The following is an 18,711-nucleotide window of genomic DNA, read 5'->3' on the forward strand; positions in this document are numbered from 1 at the left end:
AACGTGCCGCTTCAATTATGGCGCGCCGGCCACAGAGGCACGGTCCGGGAATTGGCAATTCCAGCGCGACGTAAGAGAACGCGCTCGTTACAGCTTCGATTATAGCGAAGTCCGCGGATATACACACATACAATTCGCCAGTTTCGCGAGGGAATTGTTCGTGCGAAGAAACGTACTGTGGTATCGACGGGCCGTTAGCGGGCGGCTTTAGTGCGCGCCAGAGATAGAGAAGTAGCTCGTAAAGGCTCGCTGCCGTTCCGATCGGAATCTACTCGATCACTTGTTGCAATAAAATTACGACGGCCCGGGAAAGTAGCGCCGATATATAGAATGGCTCAATCTTACTTTACAAAATTTCTGGATTACCTTAATTACCTCTCTTTTGAATTGCTTGTAAAAATTTTATCGGAAATTAATTTCTTCGTCATAATTAGAATCTGTTGTGTAGCCACAATTTCAAGCAACACCGCAAGTTGATTAGTTAACTATATAATTGTTAAAATAATTAAAATTTTTGTTATCAATATATGCTTTAAATAATTTTTTTACTATCTCTCACTGTTCTGTACATTTTGATACGTCACATCAATTTCCATCAAAATCTAACCGGTCTACGATCTTGGAATAAAATATCGATGATCCCAAACCCCAAAATCCTTTTTACGAGATTACCCGAATTGCAGCAGATGGAACAACGGTGAGAAGGGAACCGAAGAGAATTAGGTTTCGCCGGAAACGTGAGTTTCTATAGGAAAATTATGGTATCTGCCGTATCTACGTCTGCTACCGTACTGTGAAGCGATCTATAGACGTTTTCGCGGGTGAACTGGCCACGAACGGGCGCTGGGCGAAAGAGAGAGGGGGGAAAGGAAGAGAGATGAAACGGCTGCAGAGCAAGCTCCGCTGAGCCGAAGACGTACGTTCGACTCCAGGAGGTGTTGGGGCGCGCGGTTCGTTCTATTGTTTAATTTAAGTGCCAAAGTTTTAACCGGGTTAAACGGCGTATAAATTCACGAGGTCCCCTCCCTCCCCCGGCTCCCACCGGTCTCGCATGACTTCGTCGTACCAACGGGGGGTTCGTTGGTTGGTTGGTCGGTCGGTCGGTCGGTTGGCGTCGGCTATGAAACGGCCGGAGACCGCGTTTAAATAGCGGGACCAGAAGGGACCAGGTGTGACGTCACTGCGGTTTCCGTCGCACGGATCCCGCAGTTTCATCTCGCCCTTTCGCGCACTTCCGACAAATCGAGAGTAGGATCTGAATCTCACTCTCGCGAGAAACTTTCGCTCGATCTCTCCGAGAAAAAGAGAAAAATCATTAAAACAATATGATATGCGTGTACGTGCGTGGGTGTATTTATTGCACGTATAATCTTCTCTTTCCGCTTTAAATTTCCGTTTTATCTCGCGCTACTAATTCAATTCTTTTTTTCCTCGACTCCCTTGATTCCTGCTTGAAATGAAACTTTCAAAAACTTTGCGCCTCGTGTGCTTGCCCCCGCATGTGATTTCTCGGCGGTTTCACGCCGCTTGTTTCAATGAAAGAGGCGAGGGTCGGCACGGCGGCGACGACGCGGTTAACAGCGCGGCAAGAGAGGTAGGAGGATACTTGAGAGAACTCTCTTTAGCGCTTCCTATCGCGCGCGCGCGCGCGCGCACAAACACACACACATACACGAGGAACGGAGGAAGTCGCTTGCTGTGAAGGGTAGGCAAACAATGAAGAGTCCCGTTCGTGGGTCGTTTCAAAGCGCGGCGGAATGCATCCGGTGACGATGTAGCTCGCGCTCGCACAGCTCGTGAAAACGCGGCTACTGACGGCGACGTGGAAAAGATTGACTCTACGATGAGAAGGGCGGTGGCGAAAGGAGCAATGGAAGCGAGATCGTGAGAGGGTGAGAAGGAAACGACGGCGAGGACGACAGGGCGAACGATACCTCGCGCGTTTAAACCTTTTCACGTGCATTTCCGCGGAAGACCACTTTGTGGTCTCCGTCTGCGCTCGGCGAAGTCGAAGAATGCGCACTTTTCTGCCTTTTCTCTTCTCTTCCGTCAGCGGTGGGAGGAGGAGGAGGAGGGGGGAGGGGAGGGGGGAAGAGGGAAACAGGAACAGGATGCGAAATAGATATCATATCTACTACGACTTCCGCGGTGGGTGGACAAATAGCTGGTTGCGCTGAATAACGCACGGTACGAACGTATAAGCCAGAACGCGCTGATAAAGTCGAAGAAGAAATAAGCGAAACGCGTAATGTGAAAGCGAAGCCAAGGAAAAGAAAAGTGATAAAGTTTCCCATATGAAATTCGTTGGTTCGCGGATATCCATCGTCGTACTTGCCTCCCGCAAATTTTCTATTAAACTTTCCGCAGTGTCGTTTTGCGCATAAACGCGGAACGGTTCTGTACTTGTCGTGTTTTATTTTTAGGCGACATTTATCGGAAGCGATAAAAATTATAAGAGATACACAGGCGCGTATTTACCTTGCACGCCCGTGTGACGCAACGAAACGCGATAAAAGGCGCCGGCATATACATATATATATATATCGAGAGGACACCGACGTCGCAATAATATCTTCGTCGCGAGCCAGTTCTGGTCGCTTGCATCTGGTACAAAAGAGTTATTGTCACGAACGTGCCGTATTTATTGTGTCCCTTCGCGGGCAATATCGTCGCGCGGGAGTTTTCGGTCAGCGTCTCGCATGAGGAGACGGGCGAAATACGGACGGCCGGAACCCGTATCCGAGAGAAGGCATTGTCACGGTATTCGGGCATTTTTCATGTTCGCTTTTCTGAGGAATAACGCCCCGAGACCGCGACCCATGCCAGCCGCGCGCGGTGCATGTCCCGTGGAAAATGGTGGGGGCTTACATTGAACACGGGGAGGAAAGAGGTGACCATATAACGCTTCGGTGGCGCGATAGAAATATCTCGGTAGGAACGTTACGCAGTACACAGAATCGACAGGACTGAACAGAGTTATACGACGAACGAAGGCGACGTAAATGGATAGAAATGGAAGTGGTAATGAGGAAATTTACGACAGAATATGTTGCGAGTTTATTGATTTTTGTAAAAGAGTCTGCTTATTATCAAAGTTATTTCCCTTTTTCGCACAAAATATGTATGATTTTTTTGTAAAACAAGTCGGGGAGCCGGCTATCGAAAAAAGTAATACGCGCTATTTTGACGTGAATAATAAAGTGCGATGATGCTTTAAACAAGTAACGAGCGTTTCATTTCCCTCCACCGTCAAATCTCCAACAATTCCAACGTCCACGTGTACGTTCCGCAACTTTTTTTTTTATTCGCTCTCTATAAAATTCGAATTATAGAGTCGTATCCCAAAAGCAAAAAGATATGAATGAGAATATAAATGGAGATGTAAATCGAGCAACGCGCGCGTTACAAGTTCTTCCATTCTACATCGAAAGTTCATACTTCTTCTATATCGAAAGTTCACAGAGACTTTTCGTTCATGCATTTATAAACGGCTTTCGACCCCTCAATATATTCTTCAATGCGCTCATACTGCATGCATGAGTCACTTGTACATGCAGATAGGCGAAAATTCAAAATAACGAATATGTTTGTAAGGAATATAATAGAGTCTCTATAATAAAAAAATAATAAACGTTTTCCTCTTAAGTACGTATCTTTTCTAAAATTCTCTTATTTGGATGCATACTTTCATTCCGTTAAAAAACTATTAGAGATCACTACCGGCAAATCGAGCTAAGCGAATTCGAGAGTAGACGAGTGGTATAATGAATAAATGTTTTCTTAATGGAAAATTAACGCTCACCGAAGCTCTTCGAGGCATCCTCACTGATGGAGTGGAAATCAGCGTTAAATAGGTGGCCTCGTAATTAATGGCTTTATTATCGAATCAACAAACTCGGCCAGTGAAAAATGGAGCAGCCCTCTCGCCAGTGAATTCCAAATCCATTACTATCACGTGACAGCTCTGGGAATACCTTTATGCTAGCCAACGTGATTTTATCCTTGCTTTTCGAAAGATGCTTCGAAGCAAATGAATCATTCTCGACGTTCCAATTTTAATTTAGTTTCGCGGCGTTAATATTAAAATATCGACTTAATAACTAGATGTAAATTCTTACCGAGTTTATGCCACGTTTCAATATAAATCAATCGCTAAATGTTTTTTATAAGATCTAAAATATGATATAATTTTATATGTTTGACATAGTAGAAATATATCATATAATGTAATAATTCTCTTCCATTTCATTAAATAAAAATTTTGGTAAGTATGTAATTTTAGCGTGCACATATTGCAATGAAAACTATACAATTATGTAAAATCTAAATTGCTGTTATATTTAACGTTAAACAGAATCATATATTTATTCAGTACGTGAATCGAGTTGCATTGTGTAATTATGAAATTTCATTAACGTGTACTGCATTTATTTTTCTAGCTGCGATACCATTTATACTTCATTTTATTCGAGATAATGTGCACCAGGCTTCAAATAATGAAAATAATTATCATACATGTACATTTATAATTTTATTCTGACTTGTTTTAATTATAAAATGGTACTCTTTATATATATATATATACATATATATGTATATATATTATACACACCAATCTTGCGACTGAAATAACTCGATTGCAATATGCATAATAGTGCGTGACACGTAATTACACAGGATAGTCAACATATTCAAACGTATCCGAAATAAACAATGTATCATGAGTCATAATGAGTGACCGCGTTTGGAAATCATTAATATCAATGAGAGGTATCTCATTATCCGTCCGCCAAACGCAAAAACCCGAGCAATTTAATCATCCCGCCGAGGGACACCCAGTATGTACTGCGCTTGACTAACGAGCGTCCATCAGACGACTCTTTCGTCTTCATTTGAAGTGGACGTGCACATGGGACGGGACCGAACTTCAGAATTTACTTCTTCGTACCCTTTTCCCCGAGATATCATACTCGAACGCGCAATGATATACGTGGTGCCCGATGTTGTTGCGTTAAATCTTAATTTATCGAGAATTGGCAGACTAGAATAAATAATGTAGAAATAGCTACTGTAAATTTTATGAACCAGTCAGCATCTCAAATTGAAATGTAATGTACAACTTTCTTGCATATGTCAATTTGAAACTGAAGCATATTTTAGCATCAAGTTTCATATAATAATTAATTTTGTATGTTATTCATTACTTAATTACATAATTAGATATACAATTAAGCATTTCATTTCAGACAAATTTATTAAATTTTTAAAACAAAGTTTTAATAATAAGCTTATTATTATATCAAGAAATGAACAATACCTAATAAGAAAAACATAATAAATAAGAAGTAATATTTTTTAATAAAAGCGGATCTTGGTATTTTAAATAAGATTTTCATATTCAATTATTATCATTTCATTTATTAAATACATTTTTTTAAACTGCGTGCCCAATACAGTTGTTGGATTTAAAACGCAATTGTAAACTGAAGCGAAGCAAAAGTTTTAAATTGTAATTTTCTTCACGAGGTTCTGACTTTATTGTACGCTTGCAACCTAAAGGCCTGCTCTACTCAAATTACTTCGCAATTTTGTAAACTAAAAGATTAAATATATTACCCTGTGTTTGTCGACGTGCACCGGTCTCAAGTGACGATCGAAAAGTAACTTGTCCGGCTCGATGTTGATTGGACTCTGCCGTCTTCCTTTCGTACAGAGGGACCATTGCGGATTTATCAGACCCCAAAACGAAGGTCCTGCAAAAAATATTACATGTGTCAATATGACAAAAAATAATTAAAAATCATAACAGAAAAACAATAACAAAATTGTTGCAAATTTACAAAAAACCTCGAAAATTGTAACAGATAAAAAAAAAGAGAATACTTAAAAACTACAATTAAATAATTTCAACAAATAATTTTTTAAACAAAAAGAATAAAAAAATACGTCGAGGAGCATGCTGAAACATGCGTTATTTTATCCCGAAATTTTGTACTTGTATCGTATCTCCGAGAGTCTGAAAAGTACGGGAGAAACTCGGCCGCGCGAACTCCCAGGTGGGATTCTTATTTTCTCTGTTTGAGTATGAATCGTCGTGTCACGTGTCAACCGCTCAGAAAAATCTGAAATTTTTATAATTTCAACTTTTCTGGCTGGTCGCGCCGACCGGTCCGCTCCTTGTCCGGCTCGCGTCAAGTTTCGCTCGGCAGAAGGGATTTTGAACTCGTTTTGCCGGCTTCGTACGCCAGGGACCGACGCAACCCCCCTTCCGATACTTTCGTCTTAGGGACCGACCGACGTTCGCGTTTTCCGCCACTCCTCTGAGAAATTTAACTTTCTTCACGTCACCCGCGAGGATCGATATCCCGAGAAAGCCCGACTTAACGAATCCTCGGTCGCAAATCTGAGCTCGCGAAACTCAGGCACGAATTGCATTGTGTACTTGTATTTCGAATAATATTCAACGTTTAAAATCCGCAATGAGCACGATTATATTTAAAAAAATCAACGATTTTTATTCGATTTCTATTCCCACTCATATTTATTTGGTGTATCTATCTATTTCCGTACGTATCTATCTATCTCTATATGTAACCGGCAGTTCAATTTATCACTCTATTCTCTACAATTCTAAGAAAAATTATAAGTCACGTTCTTAATCCACTCATCCTCGTGAGGGATAATAAATAAAACTTCCCTGAAATGTTCTTGCCCTGAGTGAAATTTTTCTCTCTATCTTTCTAATAATCCTTTCTTTACAAAATCACGGTCATACAACGGTCCTTCATGGAGAGTGGCAATTTATTTGTCTCAATTAAGAATGAATGCAATAAATTATTAGTATAACACCTCGCTTAAGCGATACACCGAAGATGTCAATAGGAATCTGACAATGATAATCATAAAAAAACTCACATATATATTAATATTATCTGAGAAATAAAGTATATATAAAGTGCCGTAAAAAATATGAATTTTTACTACCTCTAACAAGCCGCGATTAATTTATTCATAAAACAAAGACACCACGCACATATATTATTCGCGCTGAAGCGCAGTTAATCAAAATAATTGTGATATTGGAGTAAATGCGACGTCATATAATATTCCTCATATTGATAAAATAAATGCTCCACCACTGCTCCTGTCAATTTTGCAACGAGTACACTAAATATGTGACACCTAAAATTTTGTCAAATTAATCACACAGAAAGCTCATTTGTTTATCTTGATTTTCAACAAAAAACAAACGTTCTCTCTCTCTCTCTCTTATGAATATATCACTACCATGATTATCAGATCGCATTGCGTCGTGATTCTAACATACCCCATGCCGTCGTACATAAAAACAGTCGTAGATATTCGTGTACTAGACGATGAGAGCCAAATTTACGTAAATAAAGCCGAGTGTTTTAGATCATCCCGTGTACGTGGGCAAGCGAAACAGGTGTGTGAAAGGGAATATGTTCCAGGCCCATGTATTAACGCCGAGGATCTACCACGGAGGGTACGAGGGATGACACGTAATGACATCCCGGCACGCGAGCATAATCAAAACTTACGGCCCGATAAACGTGCGTATCGGTTCAGTGGCGAGCAACCCTATTGGGTCGGGTTTGCGCATACACGCACGCTCGTGTGTAACAGCAACGACACGTCGGCACTTTAGCATCGTAATAGCGGTAAATGTAATTAACCTTCGTTATAATGAGCATTTCAAGCGCAAGAACGCGCACTTTTTTTTTCATCTTTAACCGTCACGTGAGGTTTCTGTGCACGACGTGCGTGAGCGATTCACTTTATCGAACGGAATTTATTAATTAAAGAATTGTATATTAGCCAGTAATTTTTTTTCTTTGTCTCGCGATACAAAATGTACAACTATATAGTCCTATAAAGCAAGTAAAACGAGATTATGTAGATTGATTTTGACAGGTGTTAAAAGAGCATCGCCTCCCCCGCTCAAGTGTTTACTTCCGCTTGTGATTTTAATGTAAAAAAATCACTAAACTCTCTCTCCCACCATAAATCTCAATTGACTGCGGCAGCATGAAAAATGGGTTGATGTGACGCAGAGGGATATTATTTTTTGATTTATTTTCTGGACACAAGTTGTTACACATTCACCGGCACGCTCTTTATAACTTTCCTCGCACGTGAAGCACGGGAGCGCACGCGGCCGCCTAAAGAAGGCCGCCTTGATTTCTTAACGCAAGCGCGAGCGAGGGCCGCTATTATTATCCGCACACATCCCGCGCGACACACATTCTTCTGCACCGCGGGAGGTTTTTTTTTTTTTTTTGCCTTTCCATGCCGCGGAATTTATGTCGGAGGAAACGACGGCACGCCACCGCGCCAGCCATGCAAAAGTTTATTAAATGACGCACACATGTATAAATGCACGCCTTCTCCTTTTATTCCGGTCGTCAATTCGTCGCGCGATACTTTCGCGTTGCGATAACGCTCTCCGCACCCCATTTCTGCGATCTTCGTCATATCTCTCCGTTATCGCCACGCATCGACCACCCCATGCACGCGGCACGGGATTACGGCGGGATATATACACACACACCTTACGTGCATCTGCTTATCAGGAGATTACACGGATTCGCGATTTATCCGATTGAGATTCTCAAACACACGGCCGCCGGCGACGTGTACGTGCGTGCGTGCGTGCATGCGTGCGGGCACGCAACCGCGGAGAGACGTCTGAAGTATTTTGTTGCAATTTAGATTCCATATCGCCTCTTAGATACTAGCGTGCTCGGTGGACATAAAACGCTCATACGTAATCTACGCTCCGTAACAAATACGTGCCGCGAAAAATAAAAATGTTTCCCCAAGTCGGCCGGCTGTTTATAGCATCGTAGCGTTTTTCAGTTCATTAAGTCGTGAAACTTATTAACGAAAATATCGTTTCCTTAATGGAACCGTATATTACATTTAAGTGTCGCGATAAAAGGTGCCACGTTCCTTAGGAGCGAGATCCGGCGTATGGCGCGCGAGGCTGTTTTAGGAGTGAATTATTCCGCAAAATACCACACTATGAAATATATTACTATATTAGTTTTATTGCGCGGCACTTTGTTCGGCGCGAGATACATTACGCGTGACAGTGAATTATTAGCTCGCGGAAAGCATCGTACGTTGTGTGTATGTACCGGACGTGTAATCTACTATTGGATTATAGTTACATGGGCGCCGTTTAAATCGATTCGCGCCAGTGGACGATCGGACCTAAACCACATCGGACCGTATTCTATTAAATTAAGCCCATTGTTCTTCGCGGACATAGCTACGTTGTATCGGCCCCGAGAACAGACCAATTTAAAGCCACGAGATCCAATTAGGATCGATCACACACACATTCAGTCGTAGTGCTAACGGGCCCGGCTGGGTTTATTAAATATTTCAATCAAATGCGTAATAACGGGCGAGAAAGAGACAGAGAAGGATTCCTATCAATTAATTTTAATATAATTTACGAGAAGCTCCGGAGAAGCTCTTGATATAATTATTTTCTTTTTCCGTTATAACCTCGCGCGATGATGGATAACTTCTTGGACTGTAGGGAGGTGAGACAACTGTCACTCGGTACGTTTAGGATCGATCCCGTTGCGAGTGGTATGATACATTTGGTGTGATAGTATATCGATCGTAGTACAGTCCTCTGCACAAATAGCCAAGAGAAGTGAAAACATCTAAATCGAGATTACAATACTTTTTAGCTAAAAACAGAGAATTGGTGGATCTTGCACAGCAGAAATGTAATAATTCTCTTCTTCGATAATTAATACGATCGATAGAAATGATTGGATAATTGCATCGCAAGTGTGAGATATTCTGACATTTTGCTGCATTTGCTGTCCAATTAAATCTAATTTCATATTTAATGGTAAACGTACATGTTACACGTTTAAGCGATATCGCCATTTGGAATTTGATAATCGCGAAATAAGATTACAACGATCTCTACGCCGTAAGTCTTGGTTGCTATTTTGGAAATATATCCAAATTTGCTAAACCGCAACTCCGTCCTCTCGTTGCTAATTCGTCGAGTTTTACTTTCGCATAATTGCATAATTACCTTCCCGACCGTTATTAAGAGGCAAGCTCGCTGATCGTCGGTGCAACGGATAAGAGTGGCCGCTCCCGGGGTAAGTGCACGGGGGAGAGATAATGAAATAACGGTAGGCAGATGGAATGATTGCTTTCTTATCACCCCAAGGCAGGTAGGCTATTATAGCATTCATCACGTGGAACCTGAGGAGGCGAATTCGACGACGGCGAGGCGGAACTCCAAGTGGCGGGGTGAAGATGAAGGGGGTACGAACAGACACAGGCATCTCCCCTCCCCCCTCCCTCTCTGGCCCCGGTGTATAACCGGGGCTACGAAGGAGGTCCTGGCGGGGGTGTAACAACCCCATTATTGAAACTTCAAGCGCGGAGCAATCATTCTGCAATTAGCAAAAGTGATTAAGTGTGGAAGCCAAGGTAGCCCGGTCCCCTCCCCCTCTCTTCGCCCCTTCTCTTCTCGCCTCAGCCGCATTCACCCCCTCGAACCTCGGCAACCAGCGTCGTGCCGGATCCTCGCTTAAGCGGTATTTTCCGACCCTTCAGCACGGGCTTGCACGGGCCCTTTCCCCACTCCACTACTGTAGTCCTTAAACACCTGTTTTAATTATTCACCTATCCTAATAACTTCTAATGAGAAAGGACGGTTAGAGCGAGGAAAAAAAAGTAAGCCGGCGATGCCTCGTCTCCATTCTCGTTAACCGACCTAATTATAGGTTAACAGGCGCCGGGAATAATTGCCGGAAATTTTTTGTCCTCGCCCTTGCTGCTTCGCCGCTCCATCTTAGCCCGATTTTCTTTTTCTACCGTTCAACCGAGCGGAGTCGTTTCTTCCCTCGCCGTCAGATTTCCGCCGATAAGAAGCAGCACGTTGTACGGGAACGGCAGCGGGATTAATCAAGGGTGGATTAGCCCCTACGGGATGGGTCTTTTCGATAAAAACAATTAATCGACGGCTAGTGTTTGAAAAATGCCGGGATCGAATCGGCTTTGGAACGCGTTTTAATGATTTTTGCAGGCGCGAGAAGATCGAATAATAGTCGTATTGGCGAAAATCGAGCAGGAAACTCAAGATTTTGATGATAAACTCATAATTAAAACAAATAAAAACGCTCGGCAATCTCTACTTGCGTGACCTAAATGCTCAAACTGCGGACTGATTGTTTATTTGTAACTCTCGCATCCCTCCGTATATTGTACTTTAATACGTTCAACGATACTTTGAACATAATATTAAAAATGTTGCACTCTCTCTCTTCCTATACTATAATGAAATACAATTCATTATAGTTCACAGCAAAATAAAAGGAAACCTTTCATAACTCTTTTGAAAAGAAGGATTAACGTGTGTATAACATGACGTGTGTTTTATCATAAAAATATCTCTCTGGATGAAATAAATAATATACTTAGTTGATGCATGCAATTGCTGTGCAGCGTAGGATATTAACTCGCTCCGAAACAAAACAAAACGTTTCCCTTCTGTTGCGCGGTGCGAATTGTGTTATGGAAAACCGTGTAAAGCAATTTTTGAATAGCGTACTCGGGACGCGCGCGCTGCAAAACTCGCGTGGCGTACGCAAACGAAGCGGGAAAGAGCCTCGTGTTTCATCGCGACATTTAAATTTCACGAAAAAATCGTGACGTACAAACTCGTTCGCGCCTCGCTTAGTGCAACGAGGGCGTAACAACGGGTAGCTACGTCGCGCATAAGATCTGAAAACCAAATGCTTGTAAAAACTGTGTTAATGGCGCGTCCTGGAAAGAGAAAAGTTGAGGGAAAGTAGGGAGCGGTTATTTGCATGGTATTCATTAGCATATATATTTACGCGTCAGCAAAGACCCCCGGCTGTTACTGAATATACAACGGACTATTTTGATAAATGCGTTGTGCGTTCGCACTTCCATGGAAACGTGGTTTGAATGTCGATCCTGTTCGCTTTTTTCCCGGTGCGTATATATACTGTGAAAAAAACGGTTTTCCCAAAATACGGTTATAACCCACAATTAAGTAATCAAATTATTTGGATTGTTCATAACCCTACTGTAGGAAAAATTTTAAACAATTTTTTTTTAGTTAAACACCTTAATATTTTGATTAGTGCCATACTTAAGTGAAAAATATCTGCGTAAATGAATATCGACGGAATTAATTGAGAGATTTGACTAGTATAACTTAAAAATCTTTGAAATAGATGGAATAGCTAATTGCAATTTTTAATTAATATCAGATTAAATTGAAACAATAAACGTAAAATTATGGTTACGAGCAATCTGAATAATTTAATTACTTAATTGTGAGTTACAGCCGTATTCGAGAAAACTATTTTTCCAAGAGTATATACATATACATATATATATATATATATATATATATATATATATATATATATAAAAAACGCTATTTTTCACTTGAAAATTTGAAAGAAAAATTATAATTGAAATGCTAATTAAAATTAACGTTATATGCATAAAAAGTTTACCTCTCTTTAAATCTTTGTAAGTACTAAAGCGCGATATTAAATATATTATAAAACCGCCACAATTTTTTGCAAAAGCAAGATAATTCTTTGATTAAACTGAGATATAATTATTTCAATAACTAACGTTTAACTAAAATTATATATACGTAAACAAGTAGAATATAAAATCTTTTATATTTTCGTTCTTTTTTCTTTTAATTAATTAATTCGCCAAAATAAGAGCGATTAATAAATTAGAACGCAAAAAGAAAGTAAAAAATAATAAAATATTACTTTTAAGCACCTATATAAAATTACTGACCTAATTTAACGATTTAACAAAGAAAGGTATTATCTTAATTTAGATTCTTTTCTTATTCTCTTACGATTTAACATCACGGTTGTCATCTTTTTCAGATCTTCAGATTAAAGCGGATACATTTCTCTAAAACGTTTAAATCGTCAGTGTCACGAAAGTGTTGCGGTTTCCACGGACACGATTTGGCGATCTACTAGAAAGCGCTGCAAGTAAACTCGGCCAAATAAACGAGCCGATTGACTTCCAAGAGAGGTTTACGTAAGAATTCCGTTAAGTTGCGGGCGTAACACGAGTTTTCAATCTGACTCGTCGATGCTTACACTACCGTGGCAAAGTGAAAAAGAGCTTAGCGGCGAAAACAGTAAAAATTCTTCCAGCACGCTGTAAAAAATATATCGTAGAGGACTCGCTGGGTGGCTGGATAGCTGGCGGGTTCTCGATTCTCTTCGGGAAACTCTCGTTTCCACCGAAAGGGAGGAAGATTTATCGACTCCTGTGAGAACATGAAAAGTGTCGCGACCGACCATCGGGCGCAGCCGAGTTTTGCCACGAAGGAGGCAAAGGTCGTCGATATAAGGAATATAATGGCGCCGGGAGGTCCTTCATAAGTTGTGGAAGTCCTGGAAGGACGCTTGATTTTATTTTCTTCATAGCTGCCAGCTTCTTCTCGAGATCGTTAAGTCGCTTATATCGTAACGGGAACTCTTTCAAAGGAGAAGTGATAAGAATTATTAGTAATAAGAGCAGAATGAATGTTCGTTCAAACGCTAAATGTGGAAAGTTTCTTTGGTTTTTCTTTCTTCTTTTCCTAAAAATCTCGACGATTAAATATAATTTAATCGGCCCGAGGGGATTAATATACATCGGAAAATTAAATTAATTGGAAGAAACGCGCTAAAAAAATTAAAATATCTTTCTCAACTGTTTAATATATACGGAATAATTTAATAAAGATATGCAAGTAGAACTTTACTTTTCGCAAACTTTTATCCTTATATATTTAATTTAGTGATTTCAGTTTCAAAAGATTAAAATTTAAATGCACATGTCCGCTCAAGTCAAAATTTTACTCCTACTTTTGACCTTAATTAGACCTTTTGAGCTCCTATTGTGTGCTTCAAAATGATAGTTATCGGAAAAATTCCCATTTTGAGATTAAAAAGAGGTTTACGGTAAAAACCTCTTAAAACTTTCCATAGATCCTATTATAGTCAATAGGTTAAGTAAGTATAATATCAAAAGAGGTCTGCTTGAGTGCTTAAACCATCAAAATGAGCGTAAAAGGTCTAGATAAGGTCGAAAGTATACATACAAGCGTATACAAGAAAAGAAATGTGACTCAAGTATGATTTTATTAATACCAAGTTTTTTCGTTTATAGCAATGTATTATCTCGAATAGATTTATTCGCATTTTGAATTCCTCCAGTATCAGAATAAGTTTGTATAAAAGTTGGAAAGAATTAATCCTCCTTATTCGACCGGCCGAGCGCAACCTTTGACCCACTTTCCACGATTTTTTCTCACGAAAGATAAGAGGGCATTCGCACCGGTCGGGTCATTGCAATCCGCCCGAACGAAGTCGTTCGATCTCTGGCTTCTGATAAAAATAAATCACGATCACAATATCTTTCTTTAGAAAGCCAAATATTCTGACCGAGAATATCGGCCGCGGGATATTCTCGATCAGAATATTCTTTATTAAATAATCACACAAAATTCCGCGGAATTTTTTTTACACAGATTAACTACACAGATTAACTACATATTTGATAATGTAATGTCAGAGACACGAAACAGATATTGCAGCTTGTTGTAACTTGCTCGGCTTAAAGACATCTATGAAAGAGAGCAGATCGCCATTAAAACGATACTCTTTAAAATGACATTTACATCCATCATGATTAATGAAGGGAGAGAACTGTAGGGATCAAATATTAAGAATTCACGACTTATTGTCCGAGGATTATGACATCATCTCGAGGGTCTTCGCTTCGGCTTCGACGTCGTTAAAGCTGTCGCATCACTTCCAAATTAATTGCCGTTGTATAATTAATCAATGTCGTCGCGACGTCACGTCCTTTACAAATCGAATCGAACTACTTCCTGAATAACGATATCATCGAAGACGGAACATCTTGCGTGGGAGGAAACCATAAAGAAAAACAGAATGCAATATTATATGCCAAATCTTCTACGTCAATCTTCATCAAAATAAACTTAAAATATTTTATAAGCACATTTTACATTGTCAATTACATAAACCTTTTCTTTGTAAAACGCTAAGTTTGAAAAATTCTATAGTTCAAATAAAGCATTTAAGACTAATGTTCAAGTTTCTAAAACGTTATGTTTAGATCTTCGTAATTCCCCCTTCCAGAAATATTATATATGCAACTATAAAAATCTATATCGATATCGTGTTACTCTATTAATTAAATTAGTTCGATATCAATAAAATGCATTATGTTCATCTCCCAAAGATTCTAACGAGAGGCATAATCGGTGTGAAATGGAGAAACAGGGCGGCCGCGTTCATTAGCATGTGGATATTCCATGTCCCCAAAAAATACCTGGCCATGCTATGCGGCCCGGACAATAGCTCTGCAGTCGACTCTCCCCAATGGGTTGATTGGGGAACAGCGAAATGTATTCATGTATGCATATGAATTCAGCCCTCTCGCGGTAGGCCGAGGCGCCTAGATACGCCAATGTCTGTGGACTAAAGCCCGACCGTTGAAAAACATCTTAATTGGACTTCGCGCCCTACCGGTTTGTCATCCCCAAACCTCTCGTCCTAAGCCGTTCCTATCGCGGATTCAACATCCCATCCCTTCTCTGCATCTCTTTCTTTCTCTCTATCCGACCACAATGCTGACACACGGGGGTATCTCAGACTTCTATCTCCGATTCTTCGATTAATTTTTTCAGAGTTTTATTCTCAAAAGTGTAAATATAAATCACGATTTTATCAAGAACTTGTAATTCAAATTATAAAACTACATAAAGATTATGAATAGACATGGACGACATGTGTAATCAAATTTTTACTCGGAAGGATATACTTTATTTTAGTTCAAAATAGTTCATGAATAAATACACACACGAAATCTGAGTTAGCCCGTATATCAACAACTCTCTTCGCTATCTCTAATTCTCCCTATGCACCTTCTAATATCAGCGGTCGTCGATAACCGAGAGAGAACCGCGATGCATCCTCGCGATCGGGGGAATCGGAAGGAACACATATTTTTCCGAAGCTAGGGAGATGCCGATGGTTTTCCATCAGGCGCGTTGCGGCGGGATGGCGTGCCGCAAGTAAATTTGTAGCCGAAGGGATGTGCGCAAGATGCGTGAAGTCGCTGGTTGATGAAGGAACCGACGTTGAAAAGTGGCGAACGGGAAGGGAGATATCAGGACTGAAGCTAACGACGTCGGGACACGTCAACGGACTGTTAGAGCTTTTCACTTGCTACCTTCCGCCCGTTTCTACAGATCTCTCTTTACTGCCCTTTTCAGTTTAAGACCTTGCGCTTTTCACTACGTTAACGGGACCGTTAATCGATGTTATGTAACTCTCGAATAGTGTCATTTCCCTCGTCCTATCGATTTCTTATCCCATAATATTATATAAAGTCATAGAGAAGAAATTAGAAGTTACTATATAAAATTACTGTAGAAATTATTTTTCATCTGCAAATTTAAAATATTTGCAGCCTAAGAAAACTAGTGTTAATTAACTAACAATTAGAATCTTCTTCAAGAAATATTTCGTTTTAATATCAGTTTATAATTTCTCTCTTTTTTTAGTATTAATTTTTTTAAATTTTATAATTAGTTTTATAATTAGTTCTATTGTACAGAATAGAGCTTCCGTCCCGTTACTGTCAGATTAAAACCGAATATTGCGTGCTCAAAAGTAATATAACTTGTACGAAATCAGCGCTAAACGACTACTTACACAGCTTCGCTTGGATAATAAACGACACTCGTGCGACGATAAACAAACGCTTTTATAAACTGAGAAGCGCTCGGTTACGACGCGATGTGCCGAATGAGTCGCAAAAATATGGCGTGAGATAAGGACAGTTAATTGTCGATGCATAACGACGCCGTTGTAATGTTATGGCTTCACGCGTACGGCGTCGTACTTTTCGTAGCCGAGAACCGTTTCGCCTATTAAAAGGATTCGGAAGGATTTCGAAGTGATAACGCGAAGCGGGGGATACAATACCATAATAATGTAATGCTGTTTTAACGTCACGTTCAGTGGAAACGACACACTCGCGCGCGTGTCGTCCGCACACACACTGGACACGTACGTAACAATTACGTTTAATTTCAATATAACATCGTCGTATTATCTCGTACACACGTGCGCACTATATATACATTCGATATTTGGCGTTTCGTCGTAATGGCAACCGGTTTAACGACTGGCAGGGAAAAAGGGGAGGGGGAGGGTGGGGGCGAGGGGCAACAAGTTTAGTCTGGAGGATGAAAAATGCACTGGACACGGGGCAAATGAATTAAATTTTACATCGTTCGCGAGATTTACGGCGCGTAAATCCCGGCGCGATTAAAGTATTCGAATATATCCGCGTGAAATATTTTGTCACGCGCGACGAGATATTAAAAAGCCACGTTATTGATTTTGAGAGCCACCGTGGGCATCGTCCACGTTCGATGCTCGCGTCAATTTGTCGGCAAGCGATTTGGCTCGTCGTTTTGAGTTACTATATTATCGTACATAAAATAGTCTCGTTCGTACGCGACGATTGTGCGTGAACTCTATAGAATCAATGATTTAAAATCAAAATTTTGGCGAATAATTAATCTTCAAAAATAATCAAACGAAATAATTCAAATCTCGCAATCATTGGGTGTGTAATACACCCTAGAATTTACGCTATGCGAAGATGAAGTTAATGTCATGACAGACAAATACGAGAATGCTGATGAACCCATGACTGTAATTGTCTTCTTGTTATTTTTAAAGTCGGTGCTCATTTATATTTCACTTAAGCTAATGGACCACTTGTAGTCCAGGGAGACTACGAGCTTATCCAAAATGCATCGAGCTAAAATACGGGCGCGAGTTTCCCTCATCAGTACACAACTGCTACGGCAGATCAGGTGTTCGAGGGACTTGAAAATTTCATCAGCTTTCGCAGCCGCGCAACCCGCCATTGCGAATAATCTCCCGAAAAAAAAAAAATCAAGTTAGCTTGAAAATCTTAACGAGAATACACGACGATAATAAATTTGCCGTCTAACGCGATCGAGTGTCATCATTTTCCTACAAAAAATGTCAATTTTGTCGAGTGTGATATATTTGTATTGCGTTATCATAATTCGCAATATTTTTTTAATTTCACCGACACCGACAGAATGTTTTTTGTTTTAAGAATAAAAAAAATTACCGCTCTTTGCTAATAGCAATATCCGGAAAAACATACCTCGCGAAGATAATAGAATCATTCACGCGGCCAATATAAATTGTAATTTGCATATGGAATTTGCAAACGAACTTCGATACGTTGGCCGTTTTTCAGTCCGCGGGAAAACAGAGCGAATTGCTAGTTTTCGCCGCTACAAATATAATGACATTTACAGTTTCAGTAATTTGTCGTGTCGCGCGCGCGCGCGCACGAAAATTTGCGGCTCGCCATCCATATTTACGCTAATCAACGCGTGGCAAAGTGGATGCGGCAAATATAGTATCAGCTACGTAGCTTCCACGCCGGGCAACGATCTCGTTGCTTTACGTGTATTCAACACGATAAATCCTTCCCAAGATAAATTCGTATCAAGGTGAAAGAATATGTGCGCAACACGCGTGGAAAACGAGCGCAAAT

The 18,711-nt window shown here is 40.3% G+C and overlaps 1 protein-coding gene across 2 annotated transcripts in view; it reads right to left on the reverse strand.

The window, feature by feature from the left end:
- LOC105833820 (carbonic anhydrase-related protein 10) overlaps positions 1-18,711 on the reverse strand; it is a 132,012-nt gene that overhangs the window by 41,918 nt on the left and 71,383 nt on the right. For both annotated transcript variants that reach the window (XM_012675839.3, XM_036290472.1), the window contains exon 3: positions 5,617-5,753. In XM_012675839.3, coding sequence (XP_012531293.2) covers positions 5,617-5,753 — 137 coding nt within the window. The remainder of the gene's footprint in view (positions 1-5,616; positions 5,754-18,711) is intronic.

The sequence above is a fragment of the Monomorium pharaonis genome, chromosome 8 (assembly GCF_013373865.1).
Source record: "Monomorium pharaonis isolate MP-MQ-018 chromosome 8, ASM1337386v2, whole genome shotgun sequence".
Taxonomy (NCBI): domain Eukaryota; kingdom Metazoa; phylum Arthropoda; class Insecta; order Hymenoptera; family Formicidae; genus Monomorium; species Monomorium pharaonis.